Consider the following 15,767-nt stretch of genomic DNA (forward strand, 5'->3'; position numbering starts at 1 on the left):
GCACAAACAATGAGACAAGAGTATCACAGAACATACAAAAGCAAGCTTGCAAAGAACAAAAGAAAGTGCAAGAGATTGATTTTCCAGAGCTACTCAGATTTAATGACTCAGGTTTACCTTGATTTTTGAGTCATGTCTGCTTGACGTTCTCCATCAGCCTGTAAATACTTCCATTTACCTGCCTGGATGCTCACTACGGTAGTATATGTAAATTGAGCCCACATATAAAGTATCTTGTGACTTGGTGAACCCTGGTAAAAGCTTAAAGCCAAAAACAGAAAAGAAAAAAAACCCCATGAACTTCAGAAAAACTAAAATAATTTCAGGAGGATTAGAACAGAACATAAACTGAGAATGTTTCTAAATCAGGGGATTTAGAATCATACAATAAGCATAAAGAGCAGGATTTGTAAGTTTGATTGAGAAATATGGGGAAAAGGAAGCCTAGCATTGATGTAATCCCAGAAATCAAAACAACTCCTACAAGAAGGAGTTAAGGACCTGTCAGCCGCAAACTTTAAAGAGAGTATGCAGACGTTAAGGGACGCGGTGGCTCAGTGGCTAAGACGCTGAGCTTATCAATCAGAAAGGTCGGCAGTTCGAATCCCTAGTGCCGCATAACAGAGTGAGCTCCCGTTACTAGTCCCGCCTTCTGCCAACCTATGAGTTTGAAAGCATGTAAAATCTAAGTAGAAAAAATAGGAACCACCGTTAGTGGGAAGGTAACAGTGTTCCGTGTGCCTTTGGCATTTAGTCATGCTGGCCACATGACCATGGAGACATCTTCAGACAGCACTGGCTCTTCAGCTTTGAAACAGAGATGAGCATCACCCCCTAGAGTCAGGAACAACTAGCACATATGTCCTAGGGGAACCTTTACCTTTAGTTTCATAGTGAACATTTACGAAAAAAAGTGAAAGCAATTAGATGTTAGATGGCTGAGGAAACAAAATGAAGAATGTAGGAAAGCAAACTTGTCCTTGTCTGCTGGCTTGGGTGCACTGGAGGATTGGCTTGGCTGAACTTCTGAAGAAATGGTAGGAGTCCTTGTTCTGCTCCCAAACTTGAATCAATGAGGGCCTTTTCAATCCTTTTACCAGGACATTTAGCAAATTAAAAGGAAACAAAATCCTCACTTCAGGATGTCCCAAGTAGACTCTAGGAACCATCAATAAGGTATCAGAAAGAAAGTATTATGCTTCTCCTTTCTCCTTCCTCAACTGAAGGGACAGGAATGAATAAGGAAATTCCTTAGCATAATAATCATGGGGTGAAACTCTAAAAGGAGACAATAGAGCCCACCAAAGATGTTTGCAAAAGCTCAAGTACTTTGCTGGGGGCCTGTCTTGCCAAAGTTTCAATAATGGAGGGATTTCTTTGCCAAACTGGAATGGAGCCTCAGCCTCTTGTTACAGGCTATCTTTAACAAAATACGCTAGAGTTGCCTAAGAGGAGTTATCACAATAGCTGTCACTTGGAAACATTCAAAGAACTGGGCATCAGCCTGAGCTGAAAGAGCAGTTTAAAATCACCTGATAAGAAGACCTCCAACATGGCCCTAAGGAACAAGCCGGCCACTTCACATCTGTGATTTTGGCTGAATATATTTAAATCTATGGATAGATACCAGCGTGCTTCATAAGTCTTTGTGGCTACCTGGGGCACTTCAGCCTACACTTTCCCCGATCTGACAAAATTAAAGAGAAAACTGTTGTGAGAAGAGGCTACATTTCCGGAAGCACTACAAGGCGGCTTGTTCCGAGGAAACTTTTGATACAGATCGCTGTGAACACATCCTCCTCCAAGGCGACACCAATGCCCCTCGATCCCTCCATTAGCTTAAACAGGGAAGCATCTATCTAACTGTAGGTACTGCTTGTCCTGAATGAGGGATGCATTATTTATCTCTCCGCGTTATTTTCACAGATTTCTGAAGAGAGTGGGGCAACGTAAAGGAAGAATAATAAAGAGAGAGAGAGAGAGAGAGAGAGAGAGAGAGAGAGAGAGAGAGCGGAGAGAGCGCCTAGCAGTTATTTTTCTCTCTCTCTTGCTAGCTCGCTTGCATATTCTACCCCACGTTACTTTGATTGACAGCCCAGCCTCTCCACTCTCCTTCTCCCCGACCTTCCTTTTCTCCCTGCCTGCCTGAACGTTCCGCTGCCTCCCATTGGCTCGCTCAGAGGGGTCCTGCAGCTCAACTAGAAAGGCTTCCTAGGAAAGTGGGAGGGAGGCAGAAAGGGAGGTGAAGCTTACCAGAGTCAGCTGCCATTGGTCTGATGTCATTGCCCCACGTTGGTTCCTAAGCAGACGATTGGCCGTACGCCCTCCTCCCTCTCGCTCAGGGCGGAGCCAGGAGGCTGGTTAGCTCGAGGAGTGTGAAACCGCGTGTTAATGTAACCAGCGCGGGCGGATACATTGTGTCCCGTTTATTGAGATCCTGCCGCCGCCGCCGCCGCCGAGCTGGGCTGTGTGTCCTGCGGAGTTTTCTTATTACGTGCCGGTTTCGTCTCCATGGAAGAAAAATCTTTGCGATAATTTTGGGGAGGGGGGAGGAGAAGGTCTCGTCTTCTCCCCAACCCCCGCCTGGATGGTTCCTCGAGGGGATCTTACAAAGAAGAACTTTGGCCCGGGGTTGAGCAAGAGAGAAAGAAAAGCAGCGGAAGGGAAACCAGAGGCCGCCGCGACAAGTCTGCCCGGGATGCTTCTGCCCCAAACGGAGGGTTTCGTTTCAGGATTCTAACGTGGGGATCCTGGCCGAGGCGCTGCGGGCCTAGGAAGACAGCCTCGGCACGACTCCGAGGGAGAAGCGGCTCTTGATTTGGAGACCCACTGCGGTGGGAAGATTGGGTACCAGGAGGGAGAAGAGCGGCTGAAGTGGGGGTGGGGTGGTTTTTCCGTGTAACTCTCAGGACTCTCTTCCTTCAGTCCGGCTCCTGCCTCGTAACCCTCCCCCCCTCCCTCCCTCGATTTCCTTCCTCGAGTCCTGCGCCCGATCTGGCCTGAATCGTTCTCCCGACGCGGGGGAGAGCGCGGCCTTTCGCAGGGGCGCTCTTCGGCTCTAGCCCCGCACCCCGATCGTCGGAAAGAGCCCCTTTGACTTGTTTGGATTTGCTCCTCCGATCGACTCCAAAGCCACCGATCTTTCGGGTGGTTGGTTGGTTGTTTTGTTTGTTGGGTTTTTTTCTAAGTGCGTTTGGCGGCCGAGGGAAGGAAGGTTGTTATTTCCTGAGAGAAAGAAAAGAAAGAAAAGAAAGGGGAAAGAAAAAAAAAACCCAGAAAGCCGAAGGAGCGACAACAAGAACAACAACGGCGCGGCGAGGAAGGACCCATCCCGGACTGGCCATCTCTTGCGCTTGCTCGGGCAGATCCCCGGTGACTTTTTCTCCCCTCGCTCTCTCTCGAGCTAACAACAAAGGAAGCGGCTGGGCTGGGGCTGGAGGGAAGCCGCGTGTGGTGGGGGGAGGATGAGCCTGCAGCTGAGCCAAGAAGCGGAGTAAGCGCCCTTCCCCGCTTTCCTCCCACCTGGCGTTTGCTCTGGAGCTTCCGCGGAATCTAAAGTTCAGGGGGTCGAGGCGAGGCGAGACCTGCGGAGGAGGAAAGCGGCGGCCAGAGCCATGTTTCCTCAGAGCCGGCATCCCGTAAGTGGCCTTTTAGCTTCCTCACCTCCTCCTCCACCCACCCACCCCCGGTCCCCTTTTCCCGGGCAAAAAGTAACGCGCGGGTCTCTTGGCTAAACGCCGGAGTCCGAAAGTGTAACCGGCTGCTCCGGTTGGCCTTCTGCGAACTCTTGTAGGGCCGAAAACAGCTTTTTTTGGGGAAGCGGTGTGTATGTGTGTGGGCGGGCGGGCGAGGAAAGGCCTGGGAAACTTCTGCCTCGTCAGCTGGCCTGGCCGAGGTTTGGTTTGAAAAGCCTCGCTTGGCTTTTGGGGGAGCGACCAGCGAAGGGGAGGGGGGACGGGCGGCGCGTGAGGCTTCCCCTTTTGTTTACTCGTAGCCCTGGCGTGGCCGCTTCGGTTCCCTTTCCCGGTTCCGGACCCAGCCTGTAAGTCGAAGAGCGGCTGGGTACTTTCCCCTCAAAGCCCGAATGCGAGACGCCGCTGCTGCCATTTCCTGGAAGAAAGAGGTCGTTGGAGGGAGTGCTCTCTTGCCCGCCAGTGGCGGTGCTTTTTAATGAAGGATAGCAGCGATGGGGCCATCCCTACAAAGGCGGCTTCGTGGGGGATTCTGCCTTTGCCCTTGCCACGTGCTCTTTCTGAGCCAGGTGGCAATTGTTCCCTCGGTAGCTGTGGCTGCAACTTTTCCTGCCTTTTCTAACTCTGCCCCCTCCTCCTTTCTTTCTTTCTTTCCTTCCTTCCTTCCCTCCTCTTCAGACGCCACACCAAGCTGCAGGACAGCCCTTCAAGTTCACAATCCCGGAGTCTCTAGACCGAATCAAAGAGGAGTTCCAGTTTCTCCAAGCTCAGTATCACAGGTGAGAATAGCTCTGGCCGACTGAGAAGGGCATCTCTCTCCCACAACCCTTCACTTGGGGAAAAAAGGAAGGTTTCTTCTGGGCTGAGATGTTCAAGGCTCCATAATGTGTTCCTTAGTTTGTGTGTGTGTATATGTATATAGGGTGTGTTTTGCTTCTTCCAAATGTACTTAGTAGTTATGCCCAGGTGGTGGCGTGAGGAGGCAGTGAAAAGTCTGTCACTCACTCACTGAAGGTGAGTGTGCAAGCAGGCTGGTTGATCCGGCTATTGTTTTTATTTGTGTTGGGTTAATACACTTTAGGTGCATGAGCTGCTCTCTTGCTACCTCCATCTTTCTATGTGCTTTCAGAGCTTTACAGGAACTGTCAATATTTGCTCTGGAAAGTTTTAAGAGACTGAGTTGACATTTGGTCAACCAGGGTTCTTGTCCTCATATTACAGCATGCCATCATTAAATGAATAAAAATAAATAAATAAATAAACCCTATTTAACTGTGTCACCACAGCTCCTGAGAGAATAGAGCATGCTAAGTAAAAGGATTTCTAAAAACATTTTTACAAAATAAAGTGTTTAAGCAATAAAACATGCTTATTTGGTCATTGTTTGATCCTCTTTGTGCCTACTTAGAATTATGTTTTATTCAGTTCAGTGCAAAATATTCCTGAGATAGTGTACATAAAAGTTCAGCAAAGTTTTCAATGCACAATTTGCAAACAAGAAATAAAGTTAGGGTTATTTACTGAAACATTAACTTGTACGTACATGTAAGTAAAATACACGTCTAGTAAAAATCTGAGGAACACATCTTTAAAGTAAACATGTTCCAGGGCCAGACGGTTAGTATATTATCTTGGTTTGGTTTGTACAAACAAACATACATATATAAAATTGAGCTCAGCTGTTATATAGCTCAAGCACACTGTGTACACAGTCTTAACTGCAAAGATCAAGCCTGTTCAAATAAGTAGTATTCAAACAGTAAAGTTTTTACAATAGTGTGAGAGTCTCAGGAATTATGGTACACACCTACAAATACTCTTTAATCATAGCAGCAAAACAGAAAGCATTTAATTATCTAAAGGATTTTGCTTGATGACCTTCAGGCTTTTATTTTTAGTTAATAGAATTACAATACCAATCCTAGAAGTAAATTTCCATTGGAAATAATTTGTAAATGAATTTGAAGCTTGGCAGCTTGATTTAAATTATTTTACTTCAATGGAAAGCTATAAATTATGTTTGGGTCTAATTAAACGTTTATGTATACTACTATAAATTACAGTGCTGTATTATCTCCAAGTAGTTCACATGATGGGCAAAAGTTATTTAATTTGGTTATGCTTGAAAAATTGATTTTGGGAAAATACAAACCAAGGTGTTATTTGCTAATAATTCACATGGATTTCTATAGAAATTTATTTTCTGAATCTTTCATAGGAATGCTGGAATTCTGTGTTAGTACCTCTTTAAAAACATTTTCCCACTATATTAAATTATTTCTATATTTTGTAGAAATGCTTTTATCTGTTTGATCTCCTGTGCATATTCAAATGTTGCCATCTATTAAAGTGGGTTGATAAACATCTCTGTATTTCTACTTTGTGATCCCAGAACAGTTTCCATAACAAGCATCTTTTCAGAATGTAAATAAAAACATATCTTAAATCCATATATTTAAAACAAATACACATCTTTATCTTTGCAGCCTTAAGTTGGAATGTGAGAAGCTCGCAAGTGAAAAGACAGAAATGCAAAGGCACTACGTTATGGTAAGTACAATCTTGTTTATGTGCTTTATTAAAATGTAAAATCAGAATTGGAAGAAAACATGGAAAATAGTTTAATCTAGACCCCTGTTAAGGGCAGGACACACTATATAGTATCCCTGACAGCTGGTGGTCTAGCTTCTGTTTAACTTCCTCCAGTAAAAGACTCCCTTAGCAGCTTGCTCCGTTGCAGAATACATTTTAGGACATTTCCTGTTGTTCATTAAAATCAGCTTTACCACAGTTTTAATGTATTGGTTTACTTCTGTTTGTTTGGAACAAGAGAAAATGAAAATTCTGGGCATGATAGAACTGTTGTTTGTATGTTTGTATTTTAAATAAACTTTTCTCTGCTTTGTTCACAGTATTATGAAATGTCATACGGATTAAATATTGAAATGCACAAACAGGTAAGAAATTGTTATGATTGAATTCTGTGTTAATACAAAATTACATTACATGAATATCTAAAAGGTTGGAGAATTATAGGGAAAATTTCCCTATAAATTTCCATTTGGTTTTATAAATACTATCCTGGCCTTTGTCGTTATATATGAGAAATGCTTAAAGTTGAATATTTTCAAGGAAATAGTTTTCTAGAAGAAAATTTGGGGTCGGTACCGCCTTGAATTTGCCTAACCAGTATTTTATGTCTAGGCAGCATATGTTGATGGTTGCTCAAATCTAAGCCATTTAAAAAGCATGAAAAGATTAGTGACTTGGAAAGCATTCCTTATGACTGAGTTTGCAAGTTCCCATAAAATTCACACTTATGGCTACTATAATGGTGAATAAAAAGAGTATTGAACTGGAACAAGACACTAAGGACCTCATAAGAGAAAGAAAGCTAAATGATTGCTCAGCCCAAAGGACCTTCAATTGAGTAGTTATTGTCTGCCAAAGAAAGCATTAATGGCAGGGTGTAAATATTCTGTAGATATGCTGACATCCACTTTTTCATCAAGATGCTGGTACAATAAGTCTTTCAGAAATCGATGGCCTCTTAAAAAAATTATCATTAGATGAAGTTGCACAGTTGGATACATTTCAAAGTGCAACAATACAATTCTTTCTTGATGTATATGTGCTATTTCATCTGAAACTCTTGTTTCATTAAATTAAGGAGCATGGCTGACCAGCTAAGGCAAAGTGGAGAAATTGATTCGTTCAGGTTTCACATCTTCAGTGTATTCAAAGGCTCCCATTAAGCAAGTGTGCTTGAATGCTGAATTCTGCTTTTGTAATTCTGAGCTCTTTTGATTTGGGGGGAGTATGTGTAAAATCCATCAGATGCTAGGACCTTTGGTAATCTAGAATTATGATTCTCTCAAAAGTAGACACATTTTAGATGTATAAAATATTGCATTTGACATTTACATATTAAACATTGGGTCACATAAATAATGGAAGCTTTTAAGCCTTAACTAAATTGTTGGAATTTAGGTATTAAGAATTCTCATTTTTCCTTATAGTTGTTTCTATTTGCTTTAAAATAGTATTATTACATTGCACTAAATACTAATGTTTTTCTACCACCCCCTCCGAAATGTGTAGGCTGCCATTTGCTTAAAACTTACTAATAGCTTGTTACAGATCAAAGGTTTTATGAGCTTAATTGGTCATACTTTTGTCCAACATAGTTTAAAAAATTTCTTCTTTAACAGCAAACCAAATGTGTAAATCGGAAACTAGAATTGAGAACTGGATTTATTTAAAGATTAAACAAACAAAACTGAGAGAGTTATTTTAGTCGGTGCTTTCGTATACCAAATTTTATTTAGTCTGAATATGAAATTTATAAATAACCTTTTCAGATACAATAAGCATTGTCTATATTATTTCTGTAAAAGGAAATTTCCAAAATAATATTTATATTTGGTAGAAATTTGCTATTTTTATATAGTATACAACCGAAGTAGCAATGATTTCACCGTATACTTTTCATGTACGACATAGTTAACTATTTCTCTATCTTAACAATGTTATTGAAAAAAGAAAATGAATTCATCTTGGAAAAAAGGATGTGTGTACGTGAGAATTTCATGATTTAAACATGAACAGTATGTTCTTAGGCATTTGCTGGAGAGTAATCATAATTCTTATTAAAACTGTTGATGTGTATCCCCCAGGGAGTAGCTAGGCTCCAATTGATGCTTTTTGCTGGCTGATCACCAGCCTGGCCTAAGTGCTCATTATGTTGTAGAGAGGGTCTTCAGAGCTCTCATTACATTTGACAGGAATTCTCTCTAGGGGGAAACTGGGCATTAGCTAGACTCCTGACAGGCTGAAATTATTCCTGTTTTATGGCTTATAACCAAATGCTTAGCAAGGCACCATCAAGAGACATAAAAGTCATCATAACTGACTTTTTTTAAAACACAAAATGTAGTGATGGGATTTTTTTTTCATTAATTGTAATGTCACCAATGCATTCATCTAATGTTATAAATGTGAATAAATGCTTTCAGAGATCTATGCCCCCTTCACTCCAAACTTTAGCAAAGGAAATTGCAGTAGTATGGCAAAATAACAACAAAAAGTATATGTTAATCTGGAGGATTATTTTATCCTTATTTCCATGGCTGTTATTTCATGTTGGCAGTATTTTCCAAAAATGAAAATCAACATAGCTTGAACAGGCTTCTACCTGCTTGGTAGGAACATAATTTGATGTAGGCAAGCTCTTTCTATTCCCTCTTTGCATGTCTTTTGCCTTTAAGCAAAGTGGATGGCATCCAGGAAATTATGTTTCGGATTCTGGCCATCTTTTATAAAATTACGATGATTCTTTACTCATATTTTATTTTATTCTTTATTTAATATGCCATTAGTTATTTGCATTTATATAGTGTAACAGACTGGACAAGACTCAATTTAACCTTAGAGTTACTGGATAGCTTTGGATCAATCATTGTCTCTCATGTCACCTCCCTCAAAGGATTTTTGTGGGAATAAAATGAGCTAAATCTTCATGGTAGCAGGAATTCCAGAAACATTGTGATTTTTTGTGTGTATTTAGACCTATTTAGAGAGCAATGAGCTAAGGACCAACATAACATCTCAGACAAAAAGCTGCTACTTTACATCAGTACTTTCTACTTATCACAATTATTTATTGGGTTGACTAATGCACAATTTTCTTCAGCCACTAGAAATTCTGTTTTGCAGAATTCATCAAGGAGAAGAACAAATTTCCCTGATCTCCCCTTGTAGTTACTCTTATGAGTGGAAAAGTTTCTCTCCAATCTTTTGGAATGGATTATTTAGGGCATGAGACAAATGTGCTGGAACTACTTTTATCTGATCTCAACCTAAATGGGGTCAGCCCTGGTTAGTTCTCGGACGAGAGAACGCTATAATTCCAAATCTTTTTGAATAGATTGCGAAGTTAAAATAAAACAGTAGAAGAGAATATCTATAGCTCAGGGTTGAACTACGGAGTCCTTGATGCTCTCTAAGCATCATGTTGTTGATGGTTTTATCATTAGTTATTTGCTTGCAGATGTTTCCTTACCTGACTAGGTAACATATTTAATGGTAGAAGAGAGCGAGGTTTCCCCACCTCCTTCCAATACTGAAGATACTAACTACTTGGGCAACAAAACATCTGCAAGCAAACAACTAAGCTCTGAAATCACTTAGTTTTTAAAAATGCATTCACTTGCAAACCACTTCTTTTATTTTCCAAAAGTACTATGTGAATATAGCCATCAAGAGTTGAGTGCCTTGCAAGGTTATCTTTGCTTTGGTAAGACAAGTAGGTAAAAAATGTTCTACCCTCCTCATCAATATGGTTTGTCCTGGGAATTCTTTACTACTTGTGGGATCTCTGGATTCATCTTTTTTTAGGACACAAAAAGAAAACGGGGGTGGTGCAGGAAATGAAGCATTAATTTAACCAGTAGTAAGCTTAATCCTTGATCTGACAAACAATGGTAGCAAGTGTTTTTTCCCCTTTAGGTTGCATATTTTGCTTATGCATATATGATTTTAAGCCTTTTGCTAGCTTATCATAGTACTTCTTCCTTTCTTTTGCTTCTCTAATAGCATTTCAAAAACTATGCTGGTAGTCAGTCTAGAGCTGATATAGATCTTTCTAGGGAATTGCTTAAAGGTTATGAGTTTCATTTTTAAAAAATACTTACTCATTACGGCAGTTAGGGTTAGCAATGATTACTGTGGTAAATTTGCTGCCAAGATACAGGGTTTCTTGGATATTAGTAGCTGCATGGGAAATGTTTTCTCTGTGTCGTTCTCATCGTTCCTGTCGGATGGCCTTCAGAGTAAACCAGAAAATAAACCTTCTTGTGTGTTAAAACCCCAATTGTTTAGGGGTAAGGTTAGCCTTAGTTCAGTGGCAGTCAGCCAAATAAAGATTGATCACTGCTGAGCCCACAGACAGACTATATAAACTACTACAGTGTTTGAGTTCCTGCCATTCTAAAAGTGACAGGTGGGCCTTTGTCTCCTCTGAGGGGGATAGCTATGATCTTTCTGACCTGCCTTCAGGCAAGCTTGTTACTTTGCCCTGCTGAGGTTTTCTGTTTGGCTTGCTGCCTTCTCACTTCCAAATAATTACAACTTCAAAAATGGAGCATAGTGCTAACAGTGCCAGTCTTTTCTTTGAAGGAGCCACTCACAAAGCTGTCTGTGTTCAACAGCCGTATCTCCTGATGGTTGCTCGTGACATCATTGGTAATAGATGGCTTCAGACAATTCAGAGATTTTCTTGATTTTGCACAGTTCTTTGGATAGGAACGATCGTGATATTGGACTAGTCTTCCTCCATGTACTTTTTAATGTGGCTTCATTAATTTAATTGCAAGCAGGAGCTCAAATGAATTTGTGAAACTAATAACTTCTTTATAGCAAGTTAATGTCAGGCACATGGAATTTTAAATATTATCTTTTTAAAGCATGGAAATGGTTTTGTGTGGAGTAGCATAAATCAAAGTATCTTTCTGAATTGTGTTGCAATATATTCTCAAACCGAGTATTACCATATCAGCAAAAGATTGGCTTTTTAAAAATAGATTTCCTTCTGCTTGGCTGCTTTTATTTCACTTATTGCTTTCTGACTTTCTCGGTATCTTGATTTTCTGTCATCAAGGTATTAGGTGAACATATTTTAGCACTAATGAATTTTGTCATTGTCCCACACCCCAAAGGTCAGAGAAGCCTAGTGTTGAAAAACAGGTTGCAATAGATACAATCCTACTCCTTCAGGTCTATTTTTTCTTTACATTTTGATCTTAAACGCCTGCCTTTTATATATTTAATTCTTCACAATATTTTGTATAATTTTTAGCTTATAAGACTATAATAAGACAATCCTTTGCACTATTTATTCATCACCAGCATTAAGCTTTTATATATTCATAGCAGAGATTTCTATCACTACCCTTTACAAAAGTTCAAACAGAGTAAATGAAACACCTCTTTGTTTGAAAAGAGGAAATTGTTGTAGTTGGATATGCTTCTTGAAACCACAGTTTGGAACATAGTTATTATATTCTAATCAACATGGCTATAGCATAGTTATCCTAGTTTTATCCTGGTTAATCAGAATAGCTTCCAAATTAAACTGATTAAAAATGATTCCAGTTAGGAGATGCCTGATCTCTTGTGTAGCATGCTGCTTTTGGACTTGTGACAGAAAATGTTGGACAGAAAAAGGAGAGTCCCCTTCCTTGTTTTCGGTCTTTTGATATCTTATGTAAACAATTGGTCAAAGTAGCTTATGGAATAAGGTGACCAGTCAGTGTATTGACAAGAACATACACAATAGGGAAAAAACTGCATTAAGAGACCAAGCCATTGGGATTTGCAGTAAATATATTACTGAACACAAGTGAATTGCCAATACTGCTTGTTTAGCAGTTTGCAAGGGCAATGGCAGTATGGATTTTTGAATTAGAAGGGAGAAAGACTGTTCTTTCTCTGTGCTGGAACATATAGTGGATAGTTAAGAAGAGAATTGATTTAAAGAACAAACTGCTGCAGCTTCTGTTTTGAGCCATTTGAAAAGCTTCTGTGGATTACTGGATGAAAACAAAAGGGTAGTTTTCCATTTTGTGGAGGAACAGAGAAAAAAGGATTTTGTTTGCTATCTGGATAGGATGTTAAGCCTAAAAAGATATGAAGTCCATTCCCAAGGACAGGGATGGACTACTATAAGGAATTCTTTGGATTACTCTGCTTAGGTTAAATAGTAAATTAAAGGTTCTCCTTGTACATATGTGCTAATCATTCCCGACTCTAGGGGGCAGTGCTCATCTTGGTTTCAAAGTTGAAGAGCTGAAGACATCTCCATGGTCATGTGGCTGGCATTACTAAATGCAAAAGGCACATGGAACACTGTTACCTTCCCACCAAAGTGGTTTCTTTTTTTTTCTTCCATTTTTACATGCTTTTGAACTGTTAGATTGGCAGAAGCTGGACAAGTAACAGGAGCTCACTGTTATGTGGCACTAGGAATTCAAACCACCAAACTGCTGATCTTTCTGATTGACAAGCATCTTAGCCACTGGGCCACCGCATCCCAGTTTAAATAGAGGGAGCCTAAATTAATAAATACATTTTCAGTTTGCCACGAAAACCCACACAAACAAACCAAAAATGCACATGATACTCCTCCCTCCTTCCCTCCCTTGCAACTTGGTCCTCTGTGTATTTACTCAAAACTAGCTTAACCGAGTTCTATTTAACACTTGATCAAAATACTTTCACAGATCTATATTTAATATGACATCTTACTTACAGCTTAAAAAGAATGGTTCATGAAAACGAGGTGGTAAATGTGCTTTATTAGAATTCAGTATAGAACTATCACTATCCTTTTTGTGCACCAAAAATAACATGACCTGCAAATCACTTTTGTGGTTTTCAAACTTGCTTACACATGTGGGAAATGAATGTCCATAACAAGGTGATGGCGATGATGTATTCCATTTTGATATTCTAACCATTTGTAACTAATATTACAGTTGATTTAATTGAAAACCACAGCAAGTACCCATGGTTGTGGCTCATCAGTCCAGGCTTAAACTATAATGTACGTCATGTAGAGTCATTCTAAATTTGGATTCCCCACTTAACTGGTTTTCAAACCACAGTGATTACTTTCAAGCAACCCTGCCCTTGTTGTTAACGGGAAGAGACAAAAGTTGTGTGTGGTACTCTGTGGGGTGAGTTTACCATTTAACCATTTCCTTCTTAAGTGGATGTGCAATCAAAGTCAAAGAGATAGACTCATGCTGTTTTTATTAATCTTAAGTGCTGCACCTTTACACGAGGTCGGGGCAATCCATACATTCTGCTCTAAAAATGGGTGACAAAATATTTTATATTTAAATATGTAATCAGACTTTGAATGAAACAATAGTGTATATTTGTTTATTCAGACATTTATGTATTGGCCTACTTTCAAGAATGATATTAGTAGAGTAAATACTTAGCAATTTAGGGTTTTTTCCGTGTGTATGTATGTGTGTGTGTGTATGTATGTATGTATGTATGTATGTATGTATGTATGTATGTATGTATGCTGGTCTTGTTGTATTTGGGTCTTTTCCCGTGTAAGATTGAGATTGTTTTGACAATGTTTTGGCGAGGTCTCACTTGCCATCTTCAGGTTGGGTTTTGGGCTTCAGAGATGGCGAAGGAGACCTCGCTGAAACGTTGCCAAGATAATCTCAATCTTGCATGGGAAAAGACCTGAATACAACAAGACCAGCATACCTACACCTGTGAAAATCTACGAAAACAAATATATATGTGTGTTTGTGTGTGTGTATGTATATATGTATGTATACACATGTATACATATATAAATATGTATATGTGTATATATATATGTATATATATATATATATACACACAGAGAGATATATATACACACACATACTCTAAAAGATAGCAATAGCAATCCATGTCAATATACTTCCATGTATTTGCCCATATAGTCACGTGTAGCTGAGCTCAACGGAAGGGTACCTTTTTTGTACTTTTAGTTATATGCATAACACTTCGAAATAGATGAACTCATAGATTTTGTATACAAAATCCATTGTAGTTGTCTTTAGCAGTAGCAATATATCATATAAAATGAATGTTAAAGTTGCTTAGTAAAAGATTGGAAAAGATACTATGTATCATGTGCTAAGAATAGAGAAAATTGTTCTCTTATTTATTTGCTATGCTTTTTTCAAGAAAAGACAAGCCCAGTTATTTATAATCAATACAGAAATGTATATGATCAAAACCAAAAAAAACCCCTCCCATGTTGCTCATACTTTAAGATTCTTTTGGAAGGCATTGGCACGTATGTGACTTGAGACCCACAATTCACTGAATCAGTGAAGCTATTCTGATAACAGAATGTACAGAACACAATAGTATTATATGAAGTAAAAATATATCAATTAACAGTCTTACCCACTAACCAGTTAAGAGAATGAAATCTGCTTCAGTCAAATTACATCAACTTCTTGAGAATAAAAAATATGAATGAATTACTCAGAAAGACATGGATGGCATTTGAATTTAATACCCACTTGCATTCTTGCTGCCCAAAACATGTAGGTTTTGTTTCTGATATATCAAAATCTGTATTGTATGCATATTTGATTTTTTAACATGGAGTCATATATAATCATAACATAGTAATCATTTTTAAAGTGCATGCATGGTTCTATAGGATATAAGTTTGGTAGAACTGAAGTGATGCACTGTTTTGCTAATATTTGTAGACAGTCATTGATCAAAGCTCATCTAGTTTATGCGTATGCACGCACAGTCCTCTTTATCAATCTGAATTTAATCTGTTTGATTATGGCTTCACAACTCTTTCTGTTGATTGCAATATTAATGGTGACAACACCGATAACTTGAAATATACTGGGAGGCCACCTTCACGACTTCTTTGTGTAATGGTTAATATGGCTGTAAATAAGAGATGAATGTGGCTACTTTTCTAAGTCTATTACTCAGGAGGCCTGTAAACATGATTGGCTGTTACAATTCTAGCAGAATCATTCGATTTGAGAGCAATAGAGAGATAAGGTATCCAATTACCCAAATGATTTGCAGGGCTAGCGGTGTTGTCATGGAGATGTGAGTTGGAACAAATTAAATTTTAAGCAATAAAAATAATCTTAAAGCACGTCTGGGAACAAGAACATTTGGCAATGGCACTTACCTGAATTGAATCTTAGTTTGACATGCTGTTGCTTGACATTGATATACTGTGGGGGCTTAATCCTCCAGATATGGCACACAGCCTCTTAATACGTTGCTGTCATGGCCAAAATAAGAAAACAGTACTGCCTTTTTCCAACAGGCACCTTCTAGAGATGAAGGATTTCAGTTCCCATCATCCTAGGCAGCACATTAGCTTTAAAAATATGATAGTTAATAAGGCACACTATTGTAAGATAGGAGAGCACAGCAATAGTTGTACATAAATGAGCCCAAAATTTCTGATGCTAAGCAAAACAGGTGAGTTTTGCCCTGTTTTATGACCTTTCT

General features: G+C 39.4%; 1 protein-coding gene across 6 annotated transcripts in view; it reads left to right on the plus strand.

Annotated features, from left to right (window-relative positions):
* Positions 1-2,399: 2,399 nt before the first annotated feature.
* Positions 2,400-15,767, plus strand: part of TLE1 (TLE family member 1, transcriptional corepressor) — a 78,102-nt gene continuing 64,734 nt past the window's right edge. For 3 of the 6 annotated variants that reach the window (XM_014058832.2, XM_014058836.2, XM_014058833.2), the window contains exons 1-4: positions 2,400-3,638; positions 4,371-4,471; positions 6,179-6,242; positions 6,605-6,649. In XM_014058832.2, the coding sequence (XP_013914307.1) occupies positions 3,615-3,638; positions 4,371-4,471; positions 6,179-6,242; positions 6,605-6,649 (234 nt within the window). In that variant the 5' untranslated portion in view covers positions 2,400-3,614. The remainder of the gene's footprint in view (positions 3,639-4,370; positions 4,472-6,178; positions 6,243-6,604; positions 6,650-15,767) is intronic. The other 3 variants (XM_014058834.2, XM_014058835.2, XM_087715954.1) reach the window with 1 other exon arrangement.

Source organism: Thamnophis sirtalis, unplaced genomic scaffold (genome assembly GCF_051295495.1).
Source record: "Thamnophis sirtalis isolate CommonGarterSnake01/CBP01778 unplaced genomic scaffold, rThaSir2_p1.2 scaffold_5, whole genome shotgun sequence".
NCBI classification, from domain to species: Eukaryota; Metazoa; Chordata; class Lepidosauria; order Squamata; family Natricidae; genus Thamnophis; species Thamnophis sirtalis.